Source organism: Parambassis ranga, chromosome 2 (genome assembly GCF_900634625.1).
Source record: "Parambassis ranga chromosome 2, fParRan2.1, whole genome shotgun sequence".
NCBI lineage: Eukaryota > Metazoa > Chordata > Actinopteri > Ambassidae > Parambassis > Parambassis ranga.
In genome coordinates this window covers 21,976,918-22,001,609 of record NC_041023.1, presented here as the reverse complement: position 1 = coordinate 22,001,609, position 24,692 = coordinate 21,976,918, and the positions used below count along the sequence as shown (strand labels likewise).

Below are 24,692 nucleotides of genomic sequence, written 5' to 3'. Positions count from 1 at the left end.
ATATAATGTGCTTTGCTTGAGTATTTCTATATTTAATTACTTTGCATTTTGATGACATTATTTATTGTTTTTGGTTTCTCGATTGCAGATTCCAACAGGTCATAGTACATTCGAGGAAAATATGATATGACTTTATTGATCTAAAGAGATAACTCACGCAATATCCAGCAGAAAACTATGTAAAGTAATAAAATTTGGCCCAATCCTTAACCTCATTTATTATTGCTAATGCTACTTTAACTACAATGTTTAACTGTATGTTACTGCACTCATGCAGTTTTACTAAAGTACTGCGTTGCAACAACAGGCAGGCACACTAAAACACGTGTCAAAATCATTTAAACCACAATAACAGATCTCAGTTACACCTGCGAACATAAACAAGAGCGGAAGTTGAAAAAAGTGAAACACTACAACTTTAAAGACAGGTAAATAGATTCAACAGGAGATAACGAACATCCTCACCATCTTCATTATCAACAACAAAAACAACAACAACAACGTCACGTCTCGAGGACGCGCTCGAGCCAACACCACGCGACAGGACTGACAAGATGGCGATCATTTTAGAAACAGAGGAGTTACTGCCGTGAAGGAGAGGCTCGGTATGGTGATTTCTTTTCAGAATATTTTTTTAGTAACACGTTTGTAGATGTGAAGCCGGTGATAGGTCTATTCTGACTTGGACAAACACAGCGGTTGGGTGGTAAAGCCGAGCACGACGCTGGGAGCCTACCTCCGACAAGAACTTGTTGGGGATTATCGCTCCTAGCCCTGGCTGGCTAATGCTAGCTAGCATGCTAGGCTAATGTTAGCAGCAAGGACAGCCAGGGTTCACTAATCTCTTGAATAAGTACAATACGAGATGGTAGAGGTAGCACAAAGGGCGCCGGTTTCTGTGTGTGCTGCTTGTATTTTACACTCTTGTAGTTATCTTTTGTATTATGTTTTGGAGTGGTTTAGGATTTGTGTGATTTTAGTATTTTGTAATCGCAACTCCTTTGAGCTATCAATTACACGTTAGCGCTAGCTAGCTATGCTACGCTGTGAAGGAGTATCTATAAAGTTGTGCTAACGTTGTAGCATGTGTCGTTTAGCTGTTGTGTTGTGCAGTTTATTGAATGGCTGTTGGTGTTTTGTTTTGGTTTATTTACGCAGAGATTGTGCGTCTGCGTGGTGCTGAACCACCTGAGCATGCATCCACAAGGACAAACCAGGCAAAGCGCGCTAACTTCGGTGACATTAGAAACTCCATGGCGACTCTCCTCAAGAGTGATCGCTCTGTTTGATGAATTAAACTCTGCTCATTACACGCGAAGACGGTGGCACGGAGCGTAAAGCACCGCGCTGACTACTTTGCTACACTGTGGATTGTCTTTAATGACTTCACAGATTAACGTTTGAATTACTTGCTCTGACAGCCAAGTGTCACGTTAATTTGACTTTTCATTGCTTATCGTGAAGGTGCACAGTGAAAGGATTTCCTTATTTACGATTTAACAATCTTTCACAGAACATGAGGTCAGTTATCGGCTGAACAGGATATGTCCTGGACCGGTGACAGCTAGATTGTTTTTATATCATAATGGCAGCACTGACTCCTTCAGCGCTAATGAACAGTGAACACTTATTGAACACTTCTACACTGTAACTGGTAATCAAACGCGGACTATGACCTGAGTGTGATAATAAGTCATGCTTGTTTTGCTTTTTAGAAATTTAATTGTACTGCAAAAATCAATTATAATAACTAAACGTTTTTATATTGTTCCCCTAACAACCCACCCTCCATGCATCCCAGTCCTTCTTTCTGTTGCCTAGGTAATTTATGGGGGGAGTTTTCTTTCTTTCATTTCCCTTTGCCAAGGTAGTCCTGTACCCAGACAAAGGGTGTACCACTTGGGAAGCCCAGATCCCCTTTTGTTGGATAATCTTTGCTTCTTTGACCCCAGTAGGGGGGTTGATAGAGGTTCAGCCCACTAAAGGATTTAGTGGGCAGAACAGTTGCCTCAATTTAAACTCTTGGAAATGGAAATAGATAGTTAGGATTTAGTTTGAAAAACATTTCTGTACTTGGAACATCGAAAACTTTCTAAACACACCCTGTAACATGTTGCTTTCACTTAGCTTAATGATTTCCTGATAGCTTATTTTTGTCTTTTCCAGTGTGTGTCCCTAGCAGCACTTTGTACGAGCATGATATTATATTTTTTGTCTTTCTGCCACAAGTTTACCAGTTTACTGCTTACAAAACAGTCACTGGAGGTTAGATGTAGTAATGCCGAGGCAATAATTTTGTTGTGTGGTTTTATGTGATTAAAGGCAAAACAATAATAGATTTAGTCTTTCCAGGTAAATTAACCCAAGGTAACAGAAAGTAAAAGCATAGTCAATTTAATTGCATGTTCTGCTTTTTAATTATTTTACTGTTTATCTTTACTAACCTGATCTGTTCTTTCTTACCTCTAGAAAAAATCACCATGCCCTGGAAGGGTCTCCTGTCTCACCTCACCATGGTTTCCATGGTGATATGAAGCCGTTGTAAAAGCCGACACACTCATAGACTCATTCAGAGACAGTCGGGTATTGACTGACACAGCCAGCCAGCCAGCTCGGCGGGCAGGCGTGTGTAATGGACAGGTGTAAGCATGTGGGGCGGCTGCGGCTGGCCTCAGACCACTCCATTCTCAACCCGCAGAAGTGGCACTGTGCCGACTGCAACACCACCGAGTCTGTATGGGCCTGCCTCGGCTGTGCTCACGTGGCGTGCGGGCGCTATATCGAGGAGCATGCCCTACAGCACTTCCAGCAGCAGCACCACCCGTTGGCTATGGAGGTTAATGAACTTTATGTGTTTTGTTACTTGTGTGATGATTATGTCCTAAATGATAACGCCACTGGAGACCTCAAGCTACTTCGCAGTACTCTCAGCGCCATCCAGAGCCAGCGCTATGAGGTTACCACCCGCAGTGGGCGCACCCTCCGCTTTGCTAGCTGTGCACCAGATTCTCTCATGCCATCGGGTGCCCGGGAGCTGCAGCTGAGGGACGAGGACAGAATGTTTACCGCCCTCTGGCACCGCCGCAGGGCACTTATGGGGCGCATCTTTCGCTTCTGGTTTGGCCTGACAGAATGTGGAAAGAAGAGAGAGGAAGAAGAAAGGAGGAGGGAGGAGGAGGAGGAGCAGAAAAGGGAGGCCAGGGAGAGGAGGCAGGCTCTAAAGAGGCAGCTACAGGAGGAGCGTGAGAATGCTCCTCTTAGGAAGAGTCGCCGCTTACGTCAGAAAAGCCAGCGAGTTACAGAAGCAGCAATCAAAATATCAACCTCTCGCAGGGCAAAAACAAAGGCTAAAGCTCATGTACCCGTTTCCCTCACTCGCAGGCCACGGACTCGCAGCCCCGCCAGTACTACACCCAAAAAATCTGGACGAATGAAAAAAGTCCAACCTCCTCCCAAACCCCGGAGCCGTACTTCTACAACCAAATCTAAACCCAAAACACCTTCTATGACCCCTCGTCGTGCCCAAACCCCTGTCCACCGAAAGCAGAGTACCAAACAGGGAGGCTCACCCTTTAAACGGCGTCCTACAGTCACTCCTGGGGTGACAGGCCTGAGGAATTTAGGAAACACGTGTTATATGAACTCCATTCTGCAGGTGCTGAGCCACCTACACGTTTTCAGGGAGTGCTTCCTTCGTCTGGATCTGACCCAGGCTCTGGAGCTACTGGCATCTGCCGTCCACGGCCAACTGGCAGGGAAGTCCTCATCACAGCCCCCCCTGGCCCAAAGAAAGGGATTTCAGACCAGCTCCGGCTCTGGGGTAGGGCTGAGCGGCGGGGCTTCACGGGCCCGCAGCATGGAGCTGATACAACCCAAAGAGCCCAGCTCGAAACATATCTCTCTCTGCCATGAGCTGCACACCTTGTTCCAGGTCATGTGGTCTGGCAAATGGGCGCTGGTATCGCCTTTTGCCATGCTCCATTCGGTGTGGCAGCTCATCCCGGCCTTCAGGGGCTATGCTCAGCAGGATGCTCAGGAGTTCTTGTGCGAGTTGCTGGATAAGGTCCAGCATGAGCTAGAGAGCACGGGCAACTACACAACCTCTGCAGGAGTCCCACAAACACAGAAACGACTCATCAAACAGGTGCTCAGCGTGGTCAACACCATTTTTCATGGCCAGCTCCTCAGCCAGGTATGACACACACACCTACACCTATAATTACATTTAATCCTACTCTTTGTTTGACTCATCGTGCTGCCTGCCCATATGTGCCCACACACACTAGCTGCATTGATAATTCCACAGACATCCTGAGCTCTGACTGAAAATTGATTCATATATATGATCAGATATGCCCTGACAAGTTTATCACATAATGTAACGAGTGGCTTTGGATATGATATTAGATTTTGGACTGATTTCATAGTGTTGTTCATGATTTTTCTGTTTAAGATCTTGACCAAAACTAGTGTTTACTGACCATTATCTATAAATGTCTGTATATTTATATTATTACAGATATTTTTAATATGTTCTCGTCACACTTGATGGAATCATTTTCAATACTTAAAGCACAAAAATTGGTTAATTATTTCAGTTGTAGTTTAGAGTATCAAATATTAAAGTTTAACATTATTTGTCTTGTAGGAAAGTAAAGTGAATATCAGGATGAAACCATTGTGTCTCTCTTGCAGATTTAATGTGTAGCAGCTCTACCATTTTTTTGTCAAGAATATGCAGCAATTATCAACATTAGTTTAATGTGGTCTGAGCCTAAAGTGAGGATGATTCAGTGCTAAACACTTGCAGGTTCTGATGTTCAGCATCACTTTAAGTAATTGATAGATAAAGATGCTGGAGGATAGGCGATTAGTGTCTGCTTGTTGAGGCACACACAGACACCTGCTCTTCTTGAATAGATGGCTGTGTGTCTGCAGTGGTTTTTGTGGTATTTTGGCTCAGTCGTTGGTCACCACAACACTGACTGATTTGCCTTCACAGTAAAAAGAGTACTAATTACTGTTAGCCGTATGAAGCACTGGCAAGGAGAAGCATACATATAGAAATGTATCTTTTGTTTAAGATTCATACAGTGTCACAGCAAGGATGCAGTTCTATAACGTGCTAATTCCTTCATTGTCCTCAGGTGACGTGCTTGGCCTGCAACCATCGCTCCAACACCGTGGAGCCTTTCTGGGATCTGTCTCTGGAGTTCCCTGAGCGGTATCACAGTAATAGCAGGGAGTCAGCTGCTCAGGCTTCATGCCATTTGACAGAAATGCTGGCCAAGTTCACAGAGACTGAAGCGCTAGAGGGAAACATCTATGCCTGTGACCAGTGCAACTGTGAGTTAAAACCATTACAAGTGTTTGCTTGTGGCCATTGGCCATGATGAGAATTTAAAGAGAGTAGATGTAGAAGAAGGTTTGGTTGTATATTCTGACAGAACCTTGTGGTGATTTGAAATCTTTTGTTACAGTATGATCACATACATTTCTTAGATCTGCTGCTGCACACTTACTGTGAAAGTTAACTCTTCATTCTCAGGAGTGATGTTTGTACTGTGTGTTAACGCTCTCCTCGTGTTTACAGCTGCGAGACGGCGGATATCCTCCAAACACGTCATCCTGACAGAAGCACAAAAACAGCTGATGGTTCACAAACTGCCTCAGGTTCTCCGGCTACACCTCAAACGCTTCAGGTGGTCTGGGCGAAACCACAGGGAGAAGATTGGAGTCCATGTCAGCTTTGACCAGCTGCTTAACATGGAGCCCTACTGCTGCCGAGAGCCTTCCCCCAAAGGTGTGTCCTGCTCCAGTCCCAGCAGCCCCAGCTCCCCGGGCTCACCACGCCCAAAGCACTTCCTCTATGAACTCTCTGCTGTGGTGATGCATCATGGGAAGGGCTTTGGCTCCGGTCACTACACTGCATACTGCTACAACACAGAAGGAGGTGAGTGAATTGATTAAGAATGTTATTTATGTTCAAGGTAAAAAATCAGAATCAGAATCAGAAATTACTTTATTTATCCCCGAGGGGAAATTATTGTTTGTTACAGATACATAGAAGAAAAAAGAAGAAAGAAAGGATAATTGAAATGAAATAGAAATATATAATAAATATCTAAATACCTAGACAGCATTTAAATCCCGGAGTTGTTACCTAAAGAACATACTACTGTATAAACCTTTACATAGTAAAGAGCATGACATGAATGTACCAGTATGAATGTACAGTGTCTGAGTGACTGTTACAGTTCAGAGTTCAGTAGTTTGATTGAGACAACAATGTTGCTCCATCTAAGATGTTCCTCCTCTTCCTCCAGGCTTCTGGGTTCACTGTAATGACTCTAAGCTAAATGTGTGTTCAGCTGAGGAGGTCTGCCGCGCGCAGGCCTACATTCTCTTCTACACACAGCGAGTAACTCAGGACAAAGACTGGCCGCTATAGGACCACAACCCCCTCTTTCTCCTCCTCATCTTCCTCCTTCATTGCTGCAGCCTGACCTCTCAGCGAGGTGACATTAGCACAGCCCCACATATCGCCCTTTCTCTCTTTCTGTGGCATTTTAAATCTTGGGAGGGTGGCTCTTTTTTTAAGTCTATTTTTGTAAAAACAGATAAGAGGGGAAGGACTCCTTTTATAAAATCTGGTTTGCTTGATGTAATTCTTGTATATGGTGTTTATATGTAGGTATTTTTTAAAAAGAAATGGTGACATTTGTGATTTATGTACAGTTGTATTTTATAAAGAAGAGAGTATCAGCCAAGATGTGTCTCAGTAGCAGCCAGCAGACTCTGGCTACATACAACATAAAGTGTCCTCTACAGGTGTGTGTTCACGTGTCTGCCATGTGGTGGCTCGTTGATTTAAAAATGCTGTGGGTTCATTTAAATCAGATAAAATGTTTCTCAGTCACTTTAGGTAGTCAACACAGAACTGGATGTAGTAAAATGTCATTCACTCAGCAGAAATGGCCTTCCCGTGTTCTAGACGGGCTGCTTGTGGCTACACTTTTCCTGCCAGAAATGCACTAATTTCTACATAATTGTTTTTACTCAGTGTTGGATGATTGTAAAAATCTGTACACAAGTTTGTTTTTACTCAGGTCTGAAGCAGACCTCAAGCCAAAGCCTTGAGAGGAATATTTCCAAAATGGTTCAACTGGATTGTTTTTTTCATTTTTTCCTGTTCCTAAGGGATCATGTTTTGGCTTAATGCTGCCACCTTTCTGCTCCAGAATGTAACTGTTTTCACAGTGTTACCCATCCCTGACCAGACAGAAACTACTGTACTAGAAAAAGTGCCCTTTTATTGACCACATAGATCTATTTTTATAGCTCATATCAGTTCAGCAAAGTGGAATCTGAACACTTTGCTGAATTTTGCGTCACACTTATACAGACGGCATTTAGATTATGAATGTATTTTTATACAATTCTTAGAGGATTTAGAAACAAGGCTGTTGATTGTTTTTAAAGTTGAATACAACCACCAGCAGATTTCACTTTGTAACAGTACATTAGGTGTGTGTACTGTACATGTTGTGTTTATGCTGTCTGTTCGGTTAAATCCACAATTAACAGGATTTAAACGATTACAATTTATCCATCTGGTTTTCCTTCAGTGTCAGAGGTTGTGACATGTTATTTGTTGGGATTTTGGTTACTACTCCATGGATGTGTGTGTGCGTGCATGTGTGTGTAAATTTATGTAAGTAATACTATGCAAATTGTTACCTCAATTTTTTTTCTAGAGAAAATTACCTCAATAAATGAGAATATTTTTTCATTTTTCTACAAAAGGTGCAATTGTGTTTAATCCTTGTTTTAGAGTATTTTGTATTAAGATGGGTTCAATATTCAATGAACAAAATACTAAGTGCTAACGGTAAGGTTTTAAATTACTTGTTTTTGACTTTCCCCCCATTGTTTAAATAAAACAAACTTGCATGACTAAGTGAAACTTCCAGCTTTTCAGCAGGAACAGACATGTCAGTTGTCCATCAGTCTTACTGGTCTGAATATAATGTTCTCTGTATTGTGATTGAAGACATCTGAAGAGACAGCTGACAATGAGCAAAATTATTTTAATTATCTTTTTTTTCCTCTTACAAAAAACACTTTCAGGGAGTTCAAAATGAAGCATTTTAACTGGGAACATACAGTGGCAGCAGCCATTTCAGAGATATTGTACAAATATCAGAGAAAAGATGACTGGAGGGCCAGAGTGCAGAGTTCCCTCCTGTAGCGACAGAAGCCAAACATACAGCTGCAGGTGCACAGTGTCTGTATGAAGATGGCGTTTATTACTAAGCACCCTGATTTTTTTTTCAATGTTAGAATTGTCTGTATGCAGAGATTTATGGCCATGCACAACTTCTTAAAGCCTTCAGTACACTTTGTGTTTTGTTTAGGTCAAGCACTAAAGTACTGGAGGCCCAGAGAGGAGCCACAGAAAGTTTGAAAATAACTTAACGTTATAAAGAGGTGTTCTGTGCTTCACCTTCTGTTGAATACTGGGTATGTTTTTAACTGACAGTTAACATTTTCATGGCATGTAAATGAGACTGAAGGAAACTGCAATGCCTCCTTCAAAAGAAACTTGTTTATGATTTCTTTAGCTGTGGTTGAAGATAGAAAACTCAGTAGGCCGTTTCTCCTTCCTTGAAAGCCATGAGTGGTGCATTATGGGTAGAAGATCGTAGCATTTGGCATTCTTCACTGCTGCTCTGAGACAACCACTTCCTGTTTTTAAAGCTCTTTTCTTGCCATTTCTCTATCAGGGTCTTAGAGGTGCTGTGTGGCGGTGAGGAGAAGAGGGGGGTCTGGTGCTGTTGAGTAAGGGTGTCAGTAGTCATCTCCCCGGCTCACCACCTCCTTGCAGGTGGGCCTGAGCAGGATAGTGTGCTCAAACTGAGCTGTGTAGCAGCCCTTGGTGTCACAGAGTGGAGGGTAGGGGTCCACAATGCCTAGGTCACACAGGTTCTTCAGGGCCATAAGGTACTTGCTCTCGCCCAGGCGGTCCAGCCAGCGCCGGCAGAATGCCAACGTGCCAAAGTTCTCATTGATGACATTTAGCAAGTGCTTTGCTCTGGGCAGTCTGGAGAGGAGAGGGGGAAACGTTAGAAACACCAAGACCAAGCTGTTCTGTATTGAGCCTGTTAATTACTGGAAAAACTTATTAAAGAAAAGTCTCACCTGATGGGAACATGGCCAACATCAAAGTTTTTCATATAGTGAGAGCACTCCATGTCGTCATGGACCACGCCTTTCCCTGTGCTGCCAAATGTCTCAATAGCATAAACTTCTCCCTCCTGTAGAGTGGACACAGGACCATGATGATCTTATTGTGAAATTCCTGAAGATGACAGAAACCACTGCCAGCACTACTGTAAAAGGCACTGACCTCCATTCTGGTGGCTTCTCCTCCTTTTACGATGGGCACAGTCTTTCCAGCATGTATCCTGTACTGACCGATTGAGTGACCATTCAGGTTTCGGATGGGCTTAACTGGAAAAACAAAACGAGGTTCCACAAAATAAATAATGCGTATTTTGTATGGTAATAAGTGAATTACATCAAAATGTATATTTTTACTGTAGGTGTGTCAACAGCTGTATGCACAGTCCTTTTAGGTACCTTGGTATGTTTTGCCATCAAGCTCGACCTCGTAGGACTCCATAACCTCCTGAATCGCCTCGCCAACATCACACAGGCGCACGTCAACGCCGGCATTCTGAAACAAACAACAGTATTATCAGAAAAGCATAAATCAGCCCAGGTGTTTGTCGGTGTGTTTGCTTTGAGTCATACTTTGATTCCGGTATTGGTGGCATCTCTCACAGCCTCCAGCAGCTTGTCGTACTTTGGGTTAAATGTGACAGTGAAGGCACAGTCAATGATTCTTCCTGTCAGAGGAGATGGGGGGAAAAACTCATGTTAAGCCTTACATCACTGTTTGCTGACAGTGTAACTCTCCATATCAGACGAAGAGTGGGCCTAGAATGCCTCAGCACAAACTGTGGCTGATGCAGCACAAGGTTTATGTGGTACCGTTGATGTGCGTGCCGAAGTCGATCTTGCAGACGTCGTCGTACTGCAAGACAGTGGTGTCTCCAGCATTGGGAGTGTAGTGGGCAGCACAGTGGTTGAGGGAGCAGCCGGTAGGAAAGGCCAAGCCAGCATTCAGACCATTCTCCTTAATCAGCTTACGAGAACAGTCTTCCAGCCGCTCGCTTGGGGGGGGTCAAATAAAACTGTGTCAATGAAGGTGCAAATTTAACACACTGTTAAAGATGACGTCAGTAAATAAAAGCAGCCTCACCAGATTTCGATCATGGTCATGCCAGGTTTAAGGAAGCTGCGGACGTGCTGGCGGACCTGTCTGTGGGCCTCAGCCGCCTGTCTGAAGTCGTTCCACACCTCCTCATTGGCTTTGTCCAGCACCCGCTTCTCCTCATTGGTCAAACGCCATGCCGCACTGCGACTGGAAGATGAACAACAACAGATTTTTACTACAGCCCTTAACAGCCAAGAGCAGCTGTGCTGGAGGATGATGATGATACACAATCGGTAGTAAGACTAACAATGTTCACACTGCAGGTTGTGAAAACAACAGAACGTCTGGTTTAGCATGTTTTATTTTCATTACTGTCACCTGACCAGGGTCAACGAGTTTGTGACTTCCTACACTGTTTAACTTACAAAGTTTATTTAAAAGAGAGCAACACCTTCGTCTTAGGAAAAGAAAAAACAGCAGGTAGGAAACATCTGAGACTTCTTACCCATCCTGAGCGAGGGGGTATTCACACTCCTGTCCCACAGGGAATGTACCATTAGGGTACAACTCACAGATGGGCACAGATGGGGGATCAGTCTGAGATTTGGCTGAAAAGGCGACAGAGTAAACATTAAACTCATGTTCTGATTGCTGCCAGACTTCTAAAAAGTGTCAACTCACGTCCTTTCTTCTTCTTTTTCTTCTTCTTCTTTTTCCCTGCTGTGTTTTCACCATCATCACCATCTGTGCCAGCAAAAACACAAATGTAATGTCCATATGTGATCATCTTTTAAGATGAACTGCTGACATGAGATCATCACATTGTAGACAGTCACCTTCCTCGCCATCCTCCTCCTTCTCTTTGTCCTCTATCACCTGCTTTTCTAGCTGTTTGGTCACTTCAGCTACTCCATCTGCCTCCGCCTCAGTGCCTGCCAACCAAACAACCAGAATGTGTAAACAGTTCACCAACAGGCATAATCTAACATAACATATGGGACTAGGGATGCACCGATGCATCAGCTAAACATCGGTATCGGCCGATGTTTGCCTCGTTAACTGCCATCGGCCATCTGCAAATAAAGATGACAATTGCCGATGGCAGTGGCCGATGTTTATATACTACGACCTCCCGGCTACTCTCAGTGCGCATCAGTGGCAATTAATTGAAAACTTTATAACACTCCTCTCCCCGTTTGAACAATTGACAAGAGAAGTTAGCTCATCAGAGGCATCAGCTGCCGATGTTATCCCCTCTGTGACCGCCCTGAGACGTCTTCTGAGTAAGCAGGCTGACACAGCGTTAAAACAACAAAGGCCTCATTATTAGATGCTGTAAATAAACGCTTCGATCAAATCGACAATGATCCCATGTTCTGCATTGCTACCTTATTGGATCCCAGATACAAGGATCGTTACTTTGATGAGGACGTTAAACAATGCGCACGAGCAATACTTGACGCGCACCTGTTGCCTGCTGCCGGTGCCGAGGATGGCACACGCGATGGAGAGAGCGCATATCACCCACAGCTCAAGAGGCAACGAGCCGACGGAGGGGCATCCCTGCATGGTATGTTTGAAGAGATTCTGGAGGAAAACGGACCAGAGAGGCCAAGTACTTCTGTATTCCAACAACTGGATATTTTCTTGGCAGAGACCCCTATTCCCAGAAGCGAGACTGCACTCGGCTATTGGAGAAATAACCACCTGCGCTTTCCAGAAGTGGCACAAATGGCACGCAAATACCTTTGTGCGCCATGCACCAGCACGGAGAGTGAGCGGTTATTCAGCTCTGTGTCTCATGTCTTGGATGAAAAGAGAAATAGACTTTGCTGCGACAAGGCAGAGATGCGTATCTTTGTAAAGAAAAACATGCATCTTACTAAAAAGTAGGCGAAAGACACAGCGGGTGACTTATGTATCATTAATGTTCAGAAAAGGAAGTCCGCTGTATGGGACTGTTTTTTGTTTTGTTTTGTAAAGATGTTTTAATGTTGTTTTAATATGTGATTTTAATATGAGAAGTACACAAGGTGAAAGGTAGCCCTATTTATATTTGTATTTTGTATTGCATGAAGAACATAATTTATTTTATTTCCCACTTATCTTTTGTATTTTTATTTACACTTGATGTGTTTTTATTTTTTGCAAAAATATTTTTATTGGGCCATAAAAAAATCTTCTCATTGAGTAAGTTTTTGTTTATCAGGCTAAAACCACATTTTGTTGGGCAATTCAAGTACAATTTATTCAATGATTAGGTAGCATTCCAAGAGGGTTTTTGAAAATAATTTTGAAGAAAAGAATTTACATGTGAATTAAGGTTAATCTTAATCTTAAATGTCAATTAAAAAGTGACATTAAAGGTTGTTTCATAAATTTGTCTAAATTTGTGCTCATTCAAGGATAGTATGATGAAGAGTTGAAAGACCTGTATGTTTCTGTGCACAAAAGAAGGAATAAATAACAAAAAGAAAAAACATCGGCACCGGCCAAGTTGTTATGTTAAACATCGGTATCGGTATCGGCCCAGAATTTCACAATCGGTGCATCCCTATATGGGACTGATGTTCAAGTTAGAATAACTGAGTTTCTCTATTGATGCTGGCCTATGATCACACCTGCTGTGTAAGTTCTACATTCATAGGCAATATCCAAGCAACATTAATGTTAGCCTTTATATGACACAACAGATTTTTGGGTATTTTAAAAAAACATTTTCCCCCCTAAAAAGAAAAAGAATCTGCTGATCTATGTGTGTGTAATTACAGCTTGTTCAAAATGGCAGTTCTGCTAAATGACAATTATGAATGTACCATCGAGGAGAATGTATCATTAAAAGGTGTTTGTGTGAGCTGCAAAAACCAGAGTAAAAACATAAAATGTGGAGAAGATAAGGACTTTAAGAAAGCTTGACACATGTCTAATATTTTTTGGAAGAAATAAGTGTGTGTACTTATAGCACTGCCAAATCAAATGTATTATTACAAAGCACATGTTTTCTTAATTCTTGCAGCTTTTATAGACAACTTGAAATTCTACATAAAATCCTTTTAAAATTATTTTTGTCAACCACGTGGCTGGTTTATTAAAGAATGAATTCTTTGGTTCTTTCCTTACATAATAACTCTGGCACAGGGAGAATTACGAAACAGGAAAACTTGGCTGAGGGTCAACGCAGTGAGCAACAGAAAACAGTGGCTAAAAGAAGCATTTAGGTCATCACATGTTCGCATAGGCTCTCAGAGTAAACGGTTAATGACTTTTTCCAAACACCGTGGTACATGTCAAGGTCCCTGGTTCCGGTTCTGGCCAAAGCCTAGCGTGTTTCATGAGGCCTGACAGGCGCTGTAAAATCCACACCACTCTCAACCCGCATGGCTAATAAAGAGCAGCGCCAAGTTACACCTGTTCTACAATACGGCTTCCGGAAGTACTTCGAAATTAAAGTATCGTAAGAAAGACATTTTTGCAAAACATTATTACACAGTTGAACCTCGGCAACACATGGACATTCAAAAACAACTTCGCACCTTGCATGATCAATTGCCGGTCAAAAACCTTGAAGTTTTGAGAAGAAAAGGCAGCTGCATGCTTTTATTTTCACAGCAACTTCCAATGATTTCCGACTGTGACATTTAGCTGTAGCTAGCTTGACATAGCTCTAATAACTAACATTAGCTACGTTAGCCTCGGTAGTCTGTTAGCATGACAGTGTTCGGGACAGCCTCACCTGTGGTCACAGACTTGTTCTTCTTCTTCTTCTTTTTCTTCTTTTTCGCGGTCTCCTCCACTGGGTCGGGCTCTTCTTTGTCCTCAGCCTGCCCGTTCAGCTCCTGTTCTTGCACTGGCTTCTGATCCACTACCTGCTCCGCCACCACGTCCGCCATGATCGCAGGCGCTGCTGGAAAAGGAAGCGCGAAGGATTGTGGGAGTGCTGACTGAAATGGGCTTTCACGGACACTCGTTTTTTTTATTGTTGTTTTATATGTTTTCTAATCGTATAAAACTGCAATTATAACTATTTTTGTATGTTTTTGTTTTATTTTCATATTTTGGTCATTTTGAAATGAAACATCCCAACCCTTCATACAGCTGCAATATCATTTAAGCCCAATACAATTAATAACGATAACTTTTAATTTCTGAGCATTCGTTATCTGAATTTGGAGTTTAAAAGTGGGAGCACGAAGGCATCACAAAGTAAAACATGCTGAATCAGCTGAAGTGGAGCTTCAACAGGGAGCAGGAGCCAAAAGAGGAAATATCTTGCGATGATGTATAAATAAAGAACTGATAAACAGGCTGATTATTGTAGGTAAGAACAACAGACGTTGAATAAAAACTTAATTAATTACAACCAAATAGAATATATTGACGTCTTTTTAAACTATGTGATTAGTAATAAAACCATTTTACACACACACTGTTCGATGTCATATTTTACACTTGTAATGATAATTAAGAAAAAAATCTGCATTCATGTGAAAAGCAGCTGCAGTACTAAGACAAATGGCCACTAGGTGGCAAACCTGTCACAGGAAGCAACTTAATAAGTCAATACTAGAGTTGCAGGGTGTTTAATGTTTGCCTATTTTCTCTATATAGATGGCCTTATTGTTATGCAAAGTAAAGCTGGTTTTGACTCTTCAATGATAGGGGCTGAAGTATTTAAACTACCCCAGGATTTTGACTGTTAAAATAGTTTGTTTTATTGTTGTGTACTTTTCTGTAAAATTTAAATCTGAAAGTGCCATTCTACTGCCTTCTATTAAAATGCACAAAGTAGTGAGATGAAATGTGAGTGAACTTGGTTACCTTTGTCCTGTGTGTGAGTCTCAGTGGCCAGGAGGGACTTAAAGGGTGCGCAGCACCTGTTGTGAGACAGACAAAGGCAAAATCCCACGAAACGTATCAAATAACCAGCTGAACCCGTTTCTTAACCCTGCATTGAAACCCGAGTGTGAGGAACGACTTCAAACTCTTCCAGAATGGTGTTTTATTTCACACTGGAAAATGCAGGAGGGGATCAAGACAAGGCAGACATGGTGACAAGATCAGGAAGGTGGAGGAGGGGGGGGCAAACACCAGGGCTTTCAGACTTTATATGAAACATATACATCGCCCTCATATGAGAGAATTTTTTAAATTATCATACCCATATAGGTATTAAAATTCATTAAACCACATTTCACAATGCAGCCCGTGAAGTGACCTTTCCTCTACAAGTGCCCCTGTAAACACGGAATATTTGATTGTGTCCGAGTTCATGAATTGTTCTTGTATTTCAAAAACATGTCACTGAAAACATGTATGTTCAGCTACATGTCCATGGTATCCCCATTTTGTCCCGTCAGACAGCATGGAGATGGATCGCAGAAAAAGAAAGGAGGGGGAGAAGCCCGACTAAAATAATGCTCCGATAGTAAAAATAGCATTTGACTTCCTGTTCCTGCAGAGTTCCTTCTCACATGATTCTGCCCCTTCTGCTGCAGTGTGAGTGCTCAGACAGTCAGCTAACATTTAAACTTCACTGCTGCACTGTCTGTGATCATTCATCCTCAAACTGCAGTTTGTTGTCCACATGCCCTACAATCATTTTAAAGGGATGTTTCACCCCAAAATCATATATCAGTCATATTTTCTCTATAGTCTTACTCATCCAGATGCAAGTTGCAGAGTTTTGGATATTTCTTCCTTCTCTCTAACATAACGGAGCCACAGACTGTTAATAAAGATGGATAAAGGTTTTTTTTTTTTTAAAAAAGAGTTTCATTAAACAGGAGAAAAGTGTGAACTCTGCACCTCACACCACAACAATCTAACACTAAAAACTATACTTTTGGAGTAAACTGTCCCTATAAACATTCCATCAGCCCAGCTCCTTTAGAGAATCACCTTCCTGACAGTAAATTAAGATTAGCGAATTTTAATTACAGCAACAGTAAAAACTGTAATTAAAAATTTTTCTTAAAAAGATCTTATAATTTTTCAGGGTGATGGTGATCAAGCGTTTCTTCCACATCTACTGATCAATATTCACTATGTGGATGTCACCGGTAAACTGCAGACATTCTAGTCTCCTGACCTCAACACTGTAAGATCATGTTTTGTTGTAGTGGTTCTGGTACCTGAGTTTTTAAACAGTAAAAGAGCAGTAAGAATGGTGGGTAATGTACAGTAACATGGACGGACGGGTACGACAGTGATTGAAATACCTCTACAATAACACAGAACCCACCGATAACAGACAGACATAAATACGGTCTCTGTTCAGTGCTCGGATAAAGCCGAGGGCTTTAATGTCTTGTCGTTCTCTAGGGTTGGTCTGTCACTTTCTGCTTCTTCTTCGTCGTCCTCCTCCTCTTCCTCGTCTCCAAATGTCTGCTCCTCCATGTTGATAAGTGATTGTGAGCGAGCAGCCACCTGTGCAGCGAGGGTAGAGCTGAAGCTGAGAGCCTCTGAGCCGTGGATCTCTGTCAGTCTGTCCATCAGAGAGACAGCAAGGACTTTAGGCTTCAGGAAGCAGTCCAGACCATTCTGGCCCTCTGCCTCTTCTGCCACACCATCATACTGGTGCAGCTCTGATGCCCCTCCTCCTCCTCTGCTGCAGAACGAAGTTCCTCCCATATCCCCTCCCTCCAAACCACAGCTGAACTCCGTCACCGGGTCTGCAGAGGGGTCAGGCCTCACCCGGCTGTCTTTTCCTTCCCCTTCCTCCCCTTTGTTTCCTGCAGAGCGTTCTGATAGGTGGTTTCCTTCTTCATTGCCTATATCCACGGGGCCTACAGAAGTTGGAGCGCCTGACAGGTTTGTGGCAGGATCTGAACTGTCAGTAAGGGCTGAAGGTGTCAAAGCAGCTGCAAGTACAAGAAACATAACCTTCAGAATTATTTGCAGCTTTGACCTTGAATTACAAATCTGATAAAGGAAATAGTGCTCTATTGTCAGATGGGCATCCGAATGGGGCGCAAAGACAAAATGCCCCATTAACAACTTTGTATGAATTTACCAACAGAGTGTACAAGCTAATTTATAAACCTCATTATAAGAGTATCTGTAAGACTCGTGCAGACCTTGATCATTGAAGAGCAGCTGCTTCCTCTTCATCCTCTCCCCCTCTGACGCACGGAAGCCCAGAACAGCTTTGAGTTCAGACAGGACGCGGCGAGACTCCTCCCTCTCCCGCCGCTGTCGTTCACGCTCCTCTGGTGACAGCATGTCTGTCCACGACCCTTGGCCCTCACTGTCAGAGTCCGAGTCAGACACGTATGCCTCCCACTCCTGCGAGGATGAGACAGTGGGAGACAGACAGGATTAAGAAACTGTTTAAGACACGACCTATGTCAGTTAACGGTGGACATGCGATTATACCAGCTCCTCCGGCACCGGGTCTCTGTCCAGGATGAGAGGGTAGGATGGTGGAGGAGCAGGGACTTTAAATTCAGGAGGACCACACTGCTCCACACCCTCAGTACTCCCTGCAGAAACCATTTACAGTTTAGGTTACTATGCGAAAACAGCAGATGACCTCAACAACTTGGTATTGAGCATGGTGATTGTTGACAGCGGTGCTGTTTCTAACTCTTATTAAGGCTAGACTTTACACTCGGATACATTTATAAAATACCGGAAACACTTCCACTCCACTTACCTGGACAGGTATTGGCCCGTTTTAGCATGCGCTCCACCTGGCTGATGGTGTCCTCCCAGCAGCCGGTGCTGGCTTGCATGTGAGGCTGCAGCTGATGCAGGCGGTCGCTAAGATCCTGGTAGCCCTCAAGAGTCAACTCTGTCAACTCCTTTGACACCATCAGTTTCTCCAGGTCGTCCTCCAGAATGATCATTCTGACAATATTAAAGACAGAGGAGAAACCTCACTGTTTTATGTTTCTCCCATCTGTAATGGCGCATACACTTTTCTTAACTTAGATATGCTGTTGCTCTAGCTGTGACCTATTTTTCATTCTCTAACATTAAACTCTGATCTCCTGTGGAACAAGTTCTAAGTGTGTATGTCTCACTCGCTGAGCAGGGCCTTGAGGTGCAGCTGCAAGCTTCGGATAGAGGTGTGCAAGGTGTTGAGCTCTCGGCACTTCTCCCTGGCTCGGCCAGTGCGGTCACAGCCCGTCATCCTCGGCTGGGTCTCGAAGTGTCGGTGGAAGTCGTAGCTGCGCTGCACTTCGCCAAGACAGCTGGCAAGTGCATGATGGAGGGGTTCTGTTACTGCAGCGATGGACCGGTGGAGTGGAGGCAGAGGAGATGCAGAGGGGGAGGTTTCAACTTTGGTCACATACTCTTCTGCCTCATCCAGTCTCCGTGGCGAGAGAAGGAGGGCCAGTCGACGGAAACATTCAGAGCTTTGTCCCACCCACAGCTGGAACAGCATCTACAACAGCAGAAAAAACACCACTTATCTTGTACTCCATCTCTGTGCAGCATCTCTCCTCCTACTGCACTAGTTCTCCAGCCTTACCTTCAGGGCGGGCAGGCTGTAGTCATCAGTCAGCTCCTGGGCCTGTTCATCACCCAGGTGCTCAATTCCCAGGCCGAGCCCCAACTCCTTCAGAGGCACCGCAGATACGTAGTTGGTCACATTATCAATCTCAGAGTTTAGTGGGAACGTGGGAGGCGTTAGGGACCACAACACTTCAGTGTAAAACAGCTCCTATTCTATAAACTTTTCAAAAATGTCATTGTGGAAATAACAAATACAATAATAACATCAAATCCATCTATCATAAAGAAGACCTACAGTGTGAATAGCTACTTATTCCTTAGACAAAGGATATGCCTTGAGCATGTGACACGTAGCCCTGCGTGAGGCTCTAAAGGCCGAGCGAAGCGCACGGTACAAGGCCTTCCGGAGTCCAATCAGCTGCTGGCCACGTGGCACCACCCCTGGCCCGGCCCTGCTAAAGGAGCTGGCCGCACTCACCCTGTCGAGCAAACTTGACAAGTGAAATGTGATACAACTGTGGAGACGTCCCAGAGAGGCAGGGGGCACACACAACACTGAACACAACATCACTAAAGACAACATGACAAGACAAAAGAAATGACAAGTTGGACAGGTGTGACAAACAAGACTACAAAACATGCTATTAACACAAAAATTAACACACTGGAAAATATGCTTTTTTTGCTTTATTATGCATTATGTCTGTAAGGTAAATGCAGCCAGTACACTGTGCTCACAGTGTGGAAACGGGAAACAGCTAGGCTAGCTCTGACCAAAAGTAACAAAATCCACCTACAGGCACCTTTTCTTGTTGTGAAGGGGTGATAGCAGAGCTGGATTTTGTTACATTTGGACAAAACCAGACCTGCAGATTTCCTATTTCAGCTGGCTTCTTCTCACATTTTTATTGCAGTGTATATAGACATATTTTCCAAAAAATTGGTTATATTTCTTGGTGATTTAAGTTTTATGCTAGCAGGCTACAGACAGACAAAACTGACAAAACTACACTAATGCTACAAGGAGGGTGAATTGACAGGCTTGCATCAGGATCAGGGCATGACACTATCTAAATGCTCATTATCATGACATGATTGGGTGATGGGAAGGTTAGCGATCACACTTACAGGGTGAACCCTCTAGAAATGACCTCTGTCTCCTGCACAAGGCGCAGGGCCTTACGGGACAGCCCAGTGAGAGTCTTGCTGTTGTGAACCAGAATCTGGAGCTGCGTGGCCCTGGTGTGCACAGCCCTCTGCATGCGACCCCGTCTCCACAGCGTGATCCCCCTCAGCACCACCCAGCCCAGCAGGGCCATGCCCCACGGTGCTGCGGCCAGCGACCACAGGCCCTCGGACACAGAGCAGAGTCCCAGCAGCACTGCCGCCAGGCCCACCAGCCCTGCCATGTCCCTGAGAGGAGAACAGGAAGTATGTGTTAACATTTGGCCCAAAAGACACTGGATGCAGGGATTAAAAGGGAACAGGTGTCTTCTGTGTTTCTGGAGCAGCAGCTTTATAAGGTCTGACAAGTTTGTGGGTGATTCTTTTAAATCAAAGTACCAGAGGGAGGGAGTGGCAATGAGGCTCGGTCTGGGCAGAGAGCTTGCTCGACTGGGTGAGCCAGAGGGCGACGAACCAAGAGTGAGCAGGCTCGGGTCTAACAGCTCAATGAGTTCCACATCCTCCTGCAGAAGCACATCCTGGTCCAGAATGCACCTAACCGAGTACTGGCCAAACACACAGTCCTGCAAAGCAGAATAGACATAAAGGCAGAGCTGCTGCTTGCTGCTGGTCAGTGTCTGCATTCTTTCTGTTTCTTGTTCTACTTACCAGTTGCTGCTCCTGCTTACGAGAGGCAGCCCTCGGGTAAATTGGGCTCCATCGCCACAACGCCTCAGCCAGCCTCCATAAACATCCGCCCTGCAAACACACACAGTGTTAAAGGTCAGTCAACATTATTTTAATCCCTGATGAAGCTCCCGTGGATCAGTCCTCACACTCCCACAAAGGGTCAAATAGGGTAACCCAGGAGACACAAGCAACAAAAAGTACAATGTGAGTGTGTGAAACACTTATACTCCAACTCATAGTTGGTGTTCCTACTTTGGTATTATAACAGAGTTTACATTTATTTTCAGCATCAATAAAACTTTCAGTCATCAAAGGGTAAAGGACGAATTCTTTGAGTTCCACAAAAACAACAAGCATGTACTTTCTGCTTTACTTCTCGACTCCAGTGTTCCCAGCATCAGGGACTCCCACTGTAAACAGCCTGAGAGATACGATCAGCAGAGAGCTCCACATTTTAAAACAGAATGACTTTCGGCTGCATAACAAACCACAGGCTGCTCAAAGTTTCCCTGCAAGTGCTAAGAGCCTGAAAAAATTCAAATGGTGTAATGCCTAATCATGAATAGGATTTAGTTTTCACTAATCTGCTTACAGAGCTGAGTGGCATCAGTGAAATGCTTTGTTAAACGTGGGCCTCATTTCGAAAGATGGCTTTAGTCCATCCTGTTATATGAATAATGCAGGAGAGAGCATGATAACATTGTCTGAAGTGTGTGCGCGCTCCAGTGTGCAGCAGCAGCAGCAGCAGCAGCGTGGAGTAATTGATCCAGCTGGGCAGACAGCGTGCTGACCCTTTTTTTGGAGGGGCAGAGCACAAGTGTTATTACTCTAAAGGCCGCAGTCATATTGATTACTGATCAGAGACTAAGCTTCAGAATTCGGCACTCGGACAACACTGTGAGCTGTCAAAGCAGACTGCTCTGCAGTATCAAAGTGAATAATGCCAGCAGAGATTCTGTGCACATGACTACAGATAATATGCAGGTTCAGTCTTATCGATGCTGATCAGTATTCTGCAGCCGTCTCAGGGAACACTGCAGCTTCCAGACCCTGCACTGACTGTCGGCATTAATGACAACAGACCTACAGTAATCTGCACAGGAAACAACCACGTCAGTGTCATTTGCTACTTTTGCTTGTCTTATATGTTAATATAATATAAAGCATTAGTGTTAACTGCACAACATAAAAAATAACGTCAACTCCAATATAGTACATAAAGATTCATTTACAGGATATTAAATATATACAGTGCTCCATGTTCCACGTGAGTCCCTTAATCATTTTCTGGTTTAACTGGTTAAGAAGCATAAGCAGCTCTTTGTCTGCAGGGTTTAACATGGTGTTTTTCCTCGGCTCCGGCCTTATCTGAGCTCCAGGAAAAGTGATCACGAAGTGACGACCCCACAGCTTTCCTGCCCGATACAAATCATCCTCCTTTACTCCTTAGAACAACAGAGCACCACAGAGGAAGCATGACACATGCGGAAAGTTCCTGAATGAGGGGAACACAACACTGTTTCCCGTCAGAGCAGGAGGGGAGGCTGTGTCATGTGATCCTGAGCTTCCCAGGACGCATTATTCTGTCTGACCGAATCACAGGTTGCCTCAAACTACAGTCATTAGCCGTTAGAATAATGCCAGTGCCATTCAAAGTTCACAAGTTTTAATCCTTTAATTGCACAGTTGAAGTGCTCACAGCTACATTTAAAAAGGCACTCACGGCAGTGTAACTCAGTGTAAGACGATGTTTAGAGAAGCAGAGCAAACAGTGTGTGGTTGCTGTAATCACAGCTGAATGATCTATTCTGAAAATCAGAGAAAATCTTACAGAGAACAGAAAAATACCTGGATTTTTGTGGAGGGAACTCTCCTCGCCATGTCTGATCCAAGTGAGGCATGATATAAACACAGCGCACGCAGCGCTCTGTGGTTGATTCTGTACTAATTTGTGTCAGCAGTTGAAATCAATAGTCAAATCAATTACTTTCTATCTGACTGCACAAATCAAACAGAGAAAAATCACACATGCCTCAGGTCAGGGATGCTGATGGGCTGAAGAGAAAAACAAGGATGGGACGCCCCATCTTGACCTTTTGGGGTATTGGTCAGTATTGCTTTGATGTATAAAACAAGCTACACATTATTCACAATGTTAGATGATAATTTATTAATCCCACAGCAGGGAAACTTGCATAGTTTCTGTAACGATTTATCTGAATTTCCCAGTTAAGGTTAGGGCTTGTTGCAGTTTTGATGAAAAACATTCACTTCAAAGTGGAATAAAAATGGAAAAATGTGCTCATATATCATGCTAGAGATACATATTTGTTTGAGAATTGCTCACAATTAAATTATTTTCTCTTAATCAATTAATAAATGTACAGGTTACTCTAGACTGTTTGTTGGAAAAAAAACATCAAGATGCCACATTAGGCTCTTTTGTCAGTATTTGCTGACCTTTTACTGACCACTCAATCGGTTTATTAAATAAAAATATAATTAAGAGTTCTTATTATCATTATTATTTCAACATTTTTTAAATCATTTTAAACTTTATTAGGCTGTGTAAAAGGTTGGAGGTTGAAGAAAACTCACTGCAGTGTTCTGTGAATCTTCCCCTGGAGATGTGGGGTCTTCCTCTTGTCCGCCATACTCCTCCTCCTGTGACGCCGTCGGACATGCCTCAAAGTCTGTGTGGCCTAAATCGTGCAGGTACTGGAAAAGAGGAGAGTTCTGCAGAACGAAAAGAGAAACAGTCAGGCAGTTTTATGAGCAGCCCAAGAAATGATGGATGAGAATGACACAGCCAGGTGAGATTAGATTATTAGTCTGATTCTGGTTGAGGTGGCACTCATTCTGTTTTTGCCCCAGTTCCTGTGTGAAACTAAAGATGCCTTGGCTCTGATAAGCGAAGGAAAAGCATCACTAATTCACCGAACTGGCTGTCTTTTCCCTCGGGACTCATCAGCTGAAGTTGAGTCTCCGCCCTCACACAGAGCCCTGTATCTCTCTTTAAGGCAGCTTTACTCTTCTATTCTGGGAAGAATGCTGTAAAATGGCTTCACGCGTGAATCTGAAAATCAGCAGACACTGACACAAAAATGTCACGGCCATCTTCAGACACCCAAGATCTCCTTTACATGTAATTCCCTTGCACCGAGCCCATGTTATCATGTTATAATCTTGCCTTCTCAACTCAGAAAAAAAAACAGCCATGCAACAAGCAGTGAGATGGAAAAAAATCAGCACCGTGCTAAAATGTGTCCAAAAGATGCCTGACCCAGTTCTCCTCCAGCTGCTGGGAAAAATGTGACTCTGACCATCTCTGCTGTAATGTGCGGACAGATGCTCAGGAGTGTCTCAGATCATCATAATAATAACTGCATGCCTAAAACGAACAATTTACTGCTACTCACATGCATTGTCACAGCTCATGTTGTCACCATCCAGATGCAGCTTGTGTCATTTGTCAGAACCGACGCATTGGATATGGTCATCCCACCCCACCTCTAAGTCTAGAAATGATGAAACACCAACAACAGTGCGCACACTAGCCCCAACCACCGGCTCAGCCCCTCATGACCACCAAAGCTTCTTGGCATAAACGTAGTTAACAATCAGCCAAATATGTGGAATTGTTCGGGATTGACCACGCATGGCAACAAGGGGTGCAAACAGCTGCTTATATGAAGCTAGTTACTAGCTTGTGCAGCTATATCTGTGTATGCTAGCTGCCGTTGACGATTCTATTTGTATTTCAACTCAGAAGCGGGGCGACATGACAAAGCATCAGCTACGAGTTTCGATAACAAACGGCGACGTTAATACAAACCTCAAATACCACATCTTCGTCAAACTCTTCAGTCATTGCTCTCCGCCATCTACACGCAACCCGTTTTGCATTCTGAAGTTGTAGGCGACAGTACTCAGGAGCAGCGGCTGAGAAGTTGATAGCTAGCCGGTTGCTAAAGCACATAAAACTACATATCCCACAGACAGAGTGACGGAGGCCGCTTCCTCGCGAGAAACGAAAAGGCGCTCCTGCTGCTTTGAGCGCCTCTAGTGGTCGCGAGAGGCGGACCGGAAAGCTATG

General features: G+C 43.7%; 3 protein-coding genes across 6 annotated transcripts; 1 reads left to right on the top strand and 2 right to left on the bottom strand.

Annotated features, from left to right (window-relative positions):
* Positions 1-350: 350 nt before the first annotated feature.
* usp44 (ubiquitin specific peptidase 44) lies at positions 351-7,800 on the top strand. Of its 2 annotated transcripts, none has more exons than XM_028430814.1 (5): positions 351-428; positions 2,470-4,192; positions 5,148-5,346; positions 5,594-5,953; positions 6,327-7,800. In XM_028430814.1, the coding sequence occupies exons 2-5, from the start codon at positions 2,633-2,635 to the stop codon at positions 6,449-6,451; spliced, it is 2,244 nt and encodes a 747-aa protein (XP_028286615.1). In that variant the 5' UTR covers positions 351-428; positions 2,470-2,632; the 3' UTR covers positions 6,452-7,800. The 2 variants fall into 2 exon arrangements, with proteins under 2 accessions (XP_028286615.1, XP_028286606.1); XM_028430805.1 differs by lacking the exon at positions 351-428 and adding an exon at positions 450-605.
* A 554-nt stretch (positions 7,801-8,354) lies between these two features.
* Positions 8,355-14,209, bottom strand: metap2a (methionyl aminopeptidase 2a). The gene is made up of 11 exons (XM_028430826.1): positions 14,016-14,209; positions 11,119-11,214; positions 10,964-11,026; positions 10,788-10,890; positions 10,328-10,489; positions 10,057-10,238; positions 9,817-9,911; positions 9,643-9,739; positions 9,410-9,513; positions 9,202-9,317; positions 8,355-9,103 (listed from the first exon to the last, which is right to left on the bottom strand). The coding sequence occupies exons 1-11, from the start codon at positions 14,170-14,172 to the stop codon at positions 8,851-8,853; spliced, it is 1,428 nt and encodes a 475-aa protein (XP_028286627.1). The 5' UTR covers positions 14,173-14,209; the 3' UTR covers positions 8,355-8,850.
* Positions 14,210-15,307: 1,098 nt separating this feature from the next.
* vezt (vezatin, adherens junctions transmembrane protein) lies at positions 15,308-24,584 on the bottom strand. Of its 3 annotated transcripts, none has more exons than XM_028400037.1 (12): positions 24,432-24,584; positions 23,195-23,332; positions 20,576-20,665; positions 20,306-20,490; positions 19,871-20,155; positions 19,075-19,233; positions 18,759-18,906; positions 18,307-18,671; positions 17,937-18,130; positions 17,657-17,763; positions 17,359-17,566; positions 15,308-17,142 (listed from the first exon to the last, which is right to left on the bottom strand). In XM_028400037.1, the coding sequence occupies exons 1-12, from the start codon at positions 24,573-24,575 to the stop codon at positions 16,556-16,558; spliced, it is 2,610 nt and encodes an 869-aa protein (XP_028255838.1). In that variant the 5' UTR covers positions 24,576-24,584; the 3' UTR covers positions 15,308-16,555. The 3 variants fall into 3 exon arrangements, with proteins under 3 accessions (XP_028255838.1, XP_028255839.1, XP_028255840.1); XM_028400038.1 differs by having other exon boundaries at positions 19,075-19,221; XM_028400039.1 differs by lacking the exon at positions 24,432-24,584 and adding an exon at positions 24,016-24,113.
* Positions 24,585-24,692: the final 108 nt, after the last annotated feature.

Coding starts and splice junctions, on each gene's coding strand:
- usp44 (XM_028430814.1), top strand. CDS start 2,633: ATGGACAGGTGTAAGCATGTGGGGCGGCTGCGGCTGGCCTCAGACCAC. Junction 4,193..5,147: donor ATGGCCAGCTCCTCAGCCAG/GTATGACACACA, acceptor CATTGTCCTCAG/GTGACGTGCTTGGCCTGCAA. Junction 5,954..6,326: donor CTGCTACAACACAGAAGGAG/GTGAGTGAATTG, acceptor CTCTTCCTCCAG/GCTTCTGGGTTCACTGTAAT.
- metap2a (XM_028430826.1), bottom strand. CDS start 14,172: ATGGCGGACGTGGTGGCGGAGCAGGTAGTGGATCAGAAGCCAGTGCAA. Junction 11,027..11,118: donor GGAGGAGGATGGCGAGGAAG/GTGACTGTCTAC, acceptor TTGCTGGCACAG/ATGGTGATGATGGTGAAAAC. Junction 9,514..9,642: donor TGATGGCAAAACATACCAAG/GTACCTAAAAGG, acceptor TTGTTTTTCCAG/TTAAGCCCATCCGAAACCTG.
- vezt (XM_028400037.1), bottom strand. CDS start 24,575: ATGTGCTTTAGCAACCGGCTAGCTATCAACTTCTCAGCCGCTGCTCCT. Junction 18,131..18,306: donor CTCAAGGCCCTGCTCAGCGA/GTGAGACATACA, acceptor TAATATTGTCAG/AATGATCATTCTGGAGGACG. Junction 17,567..17,656: donor ACCCGGTGCCGGAGGAGCTG/GTATAATCGCAT, acceptor TCATCCTCGCAG/GAGTGGGAGGCATACGTGTC.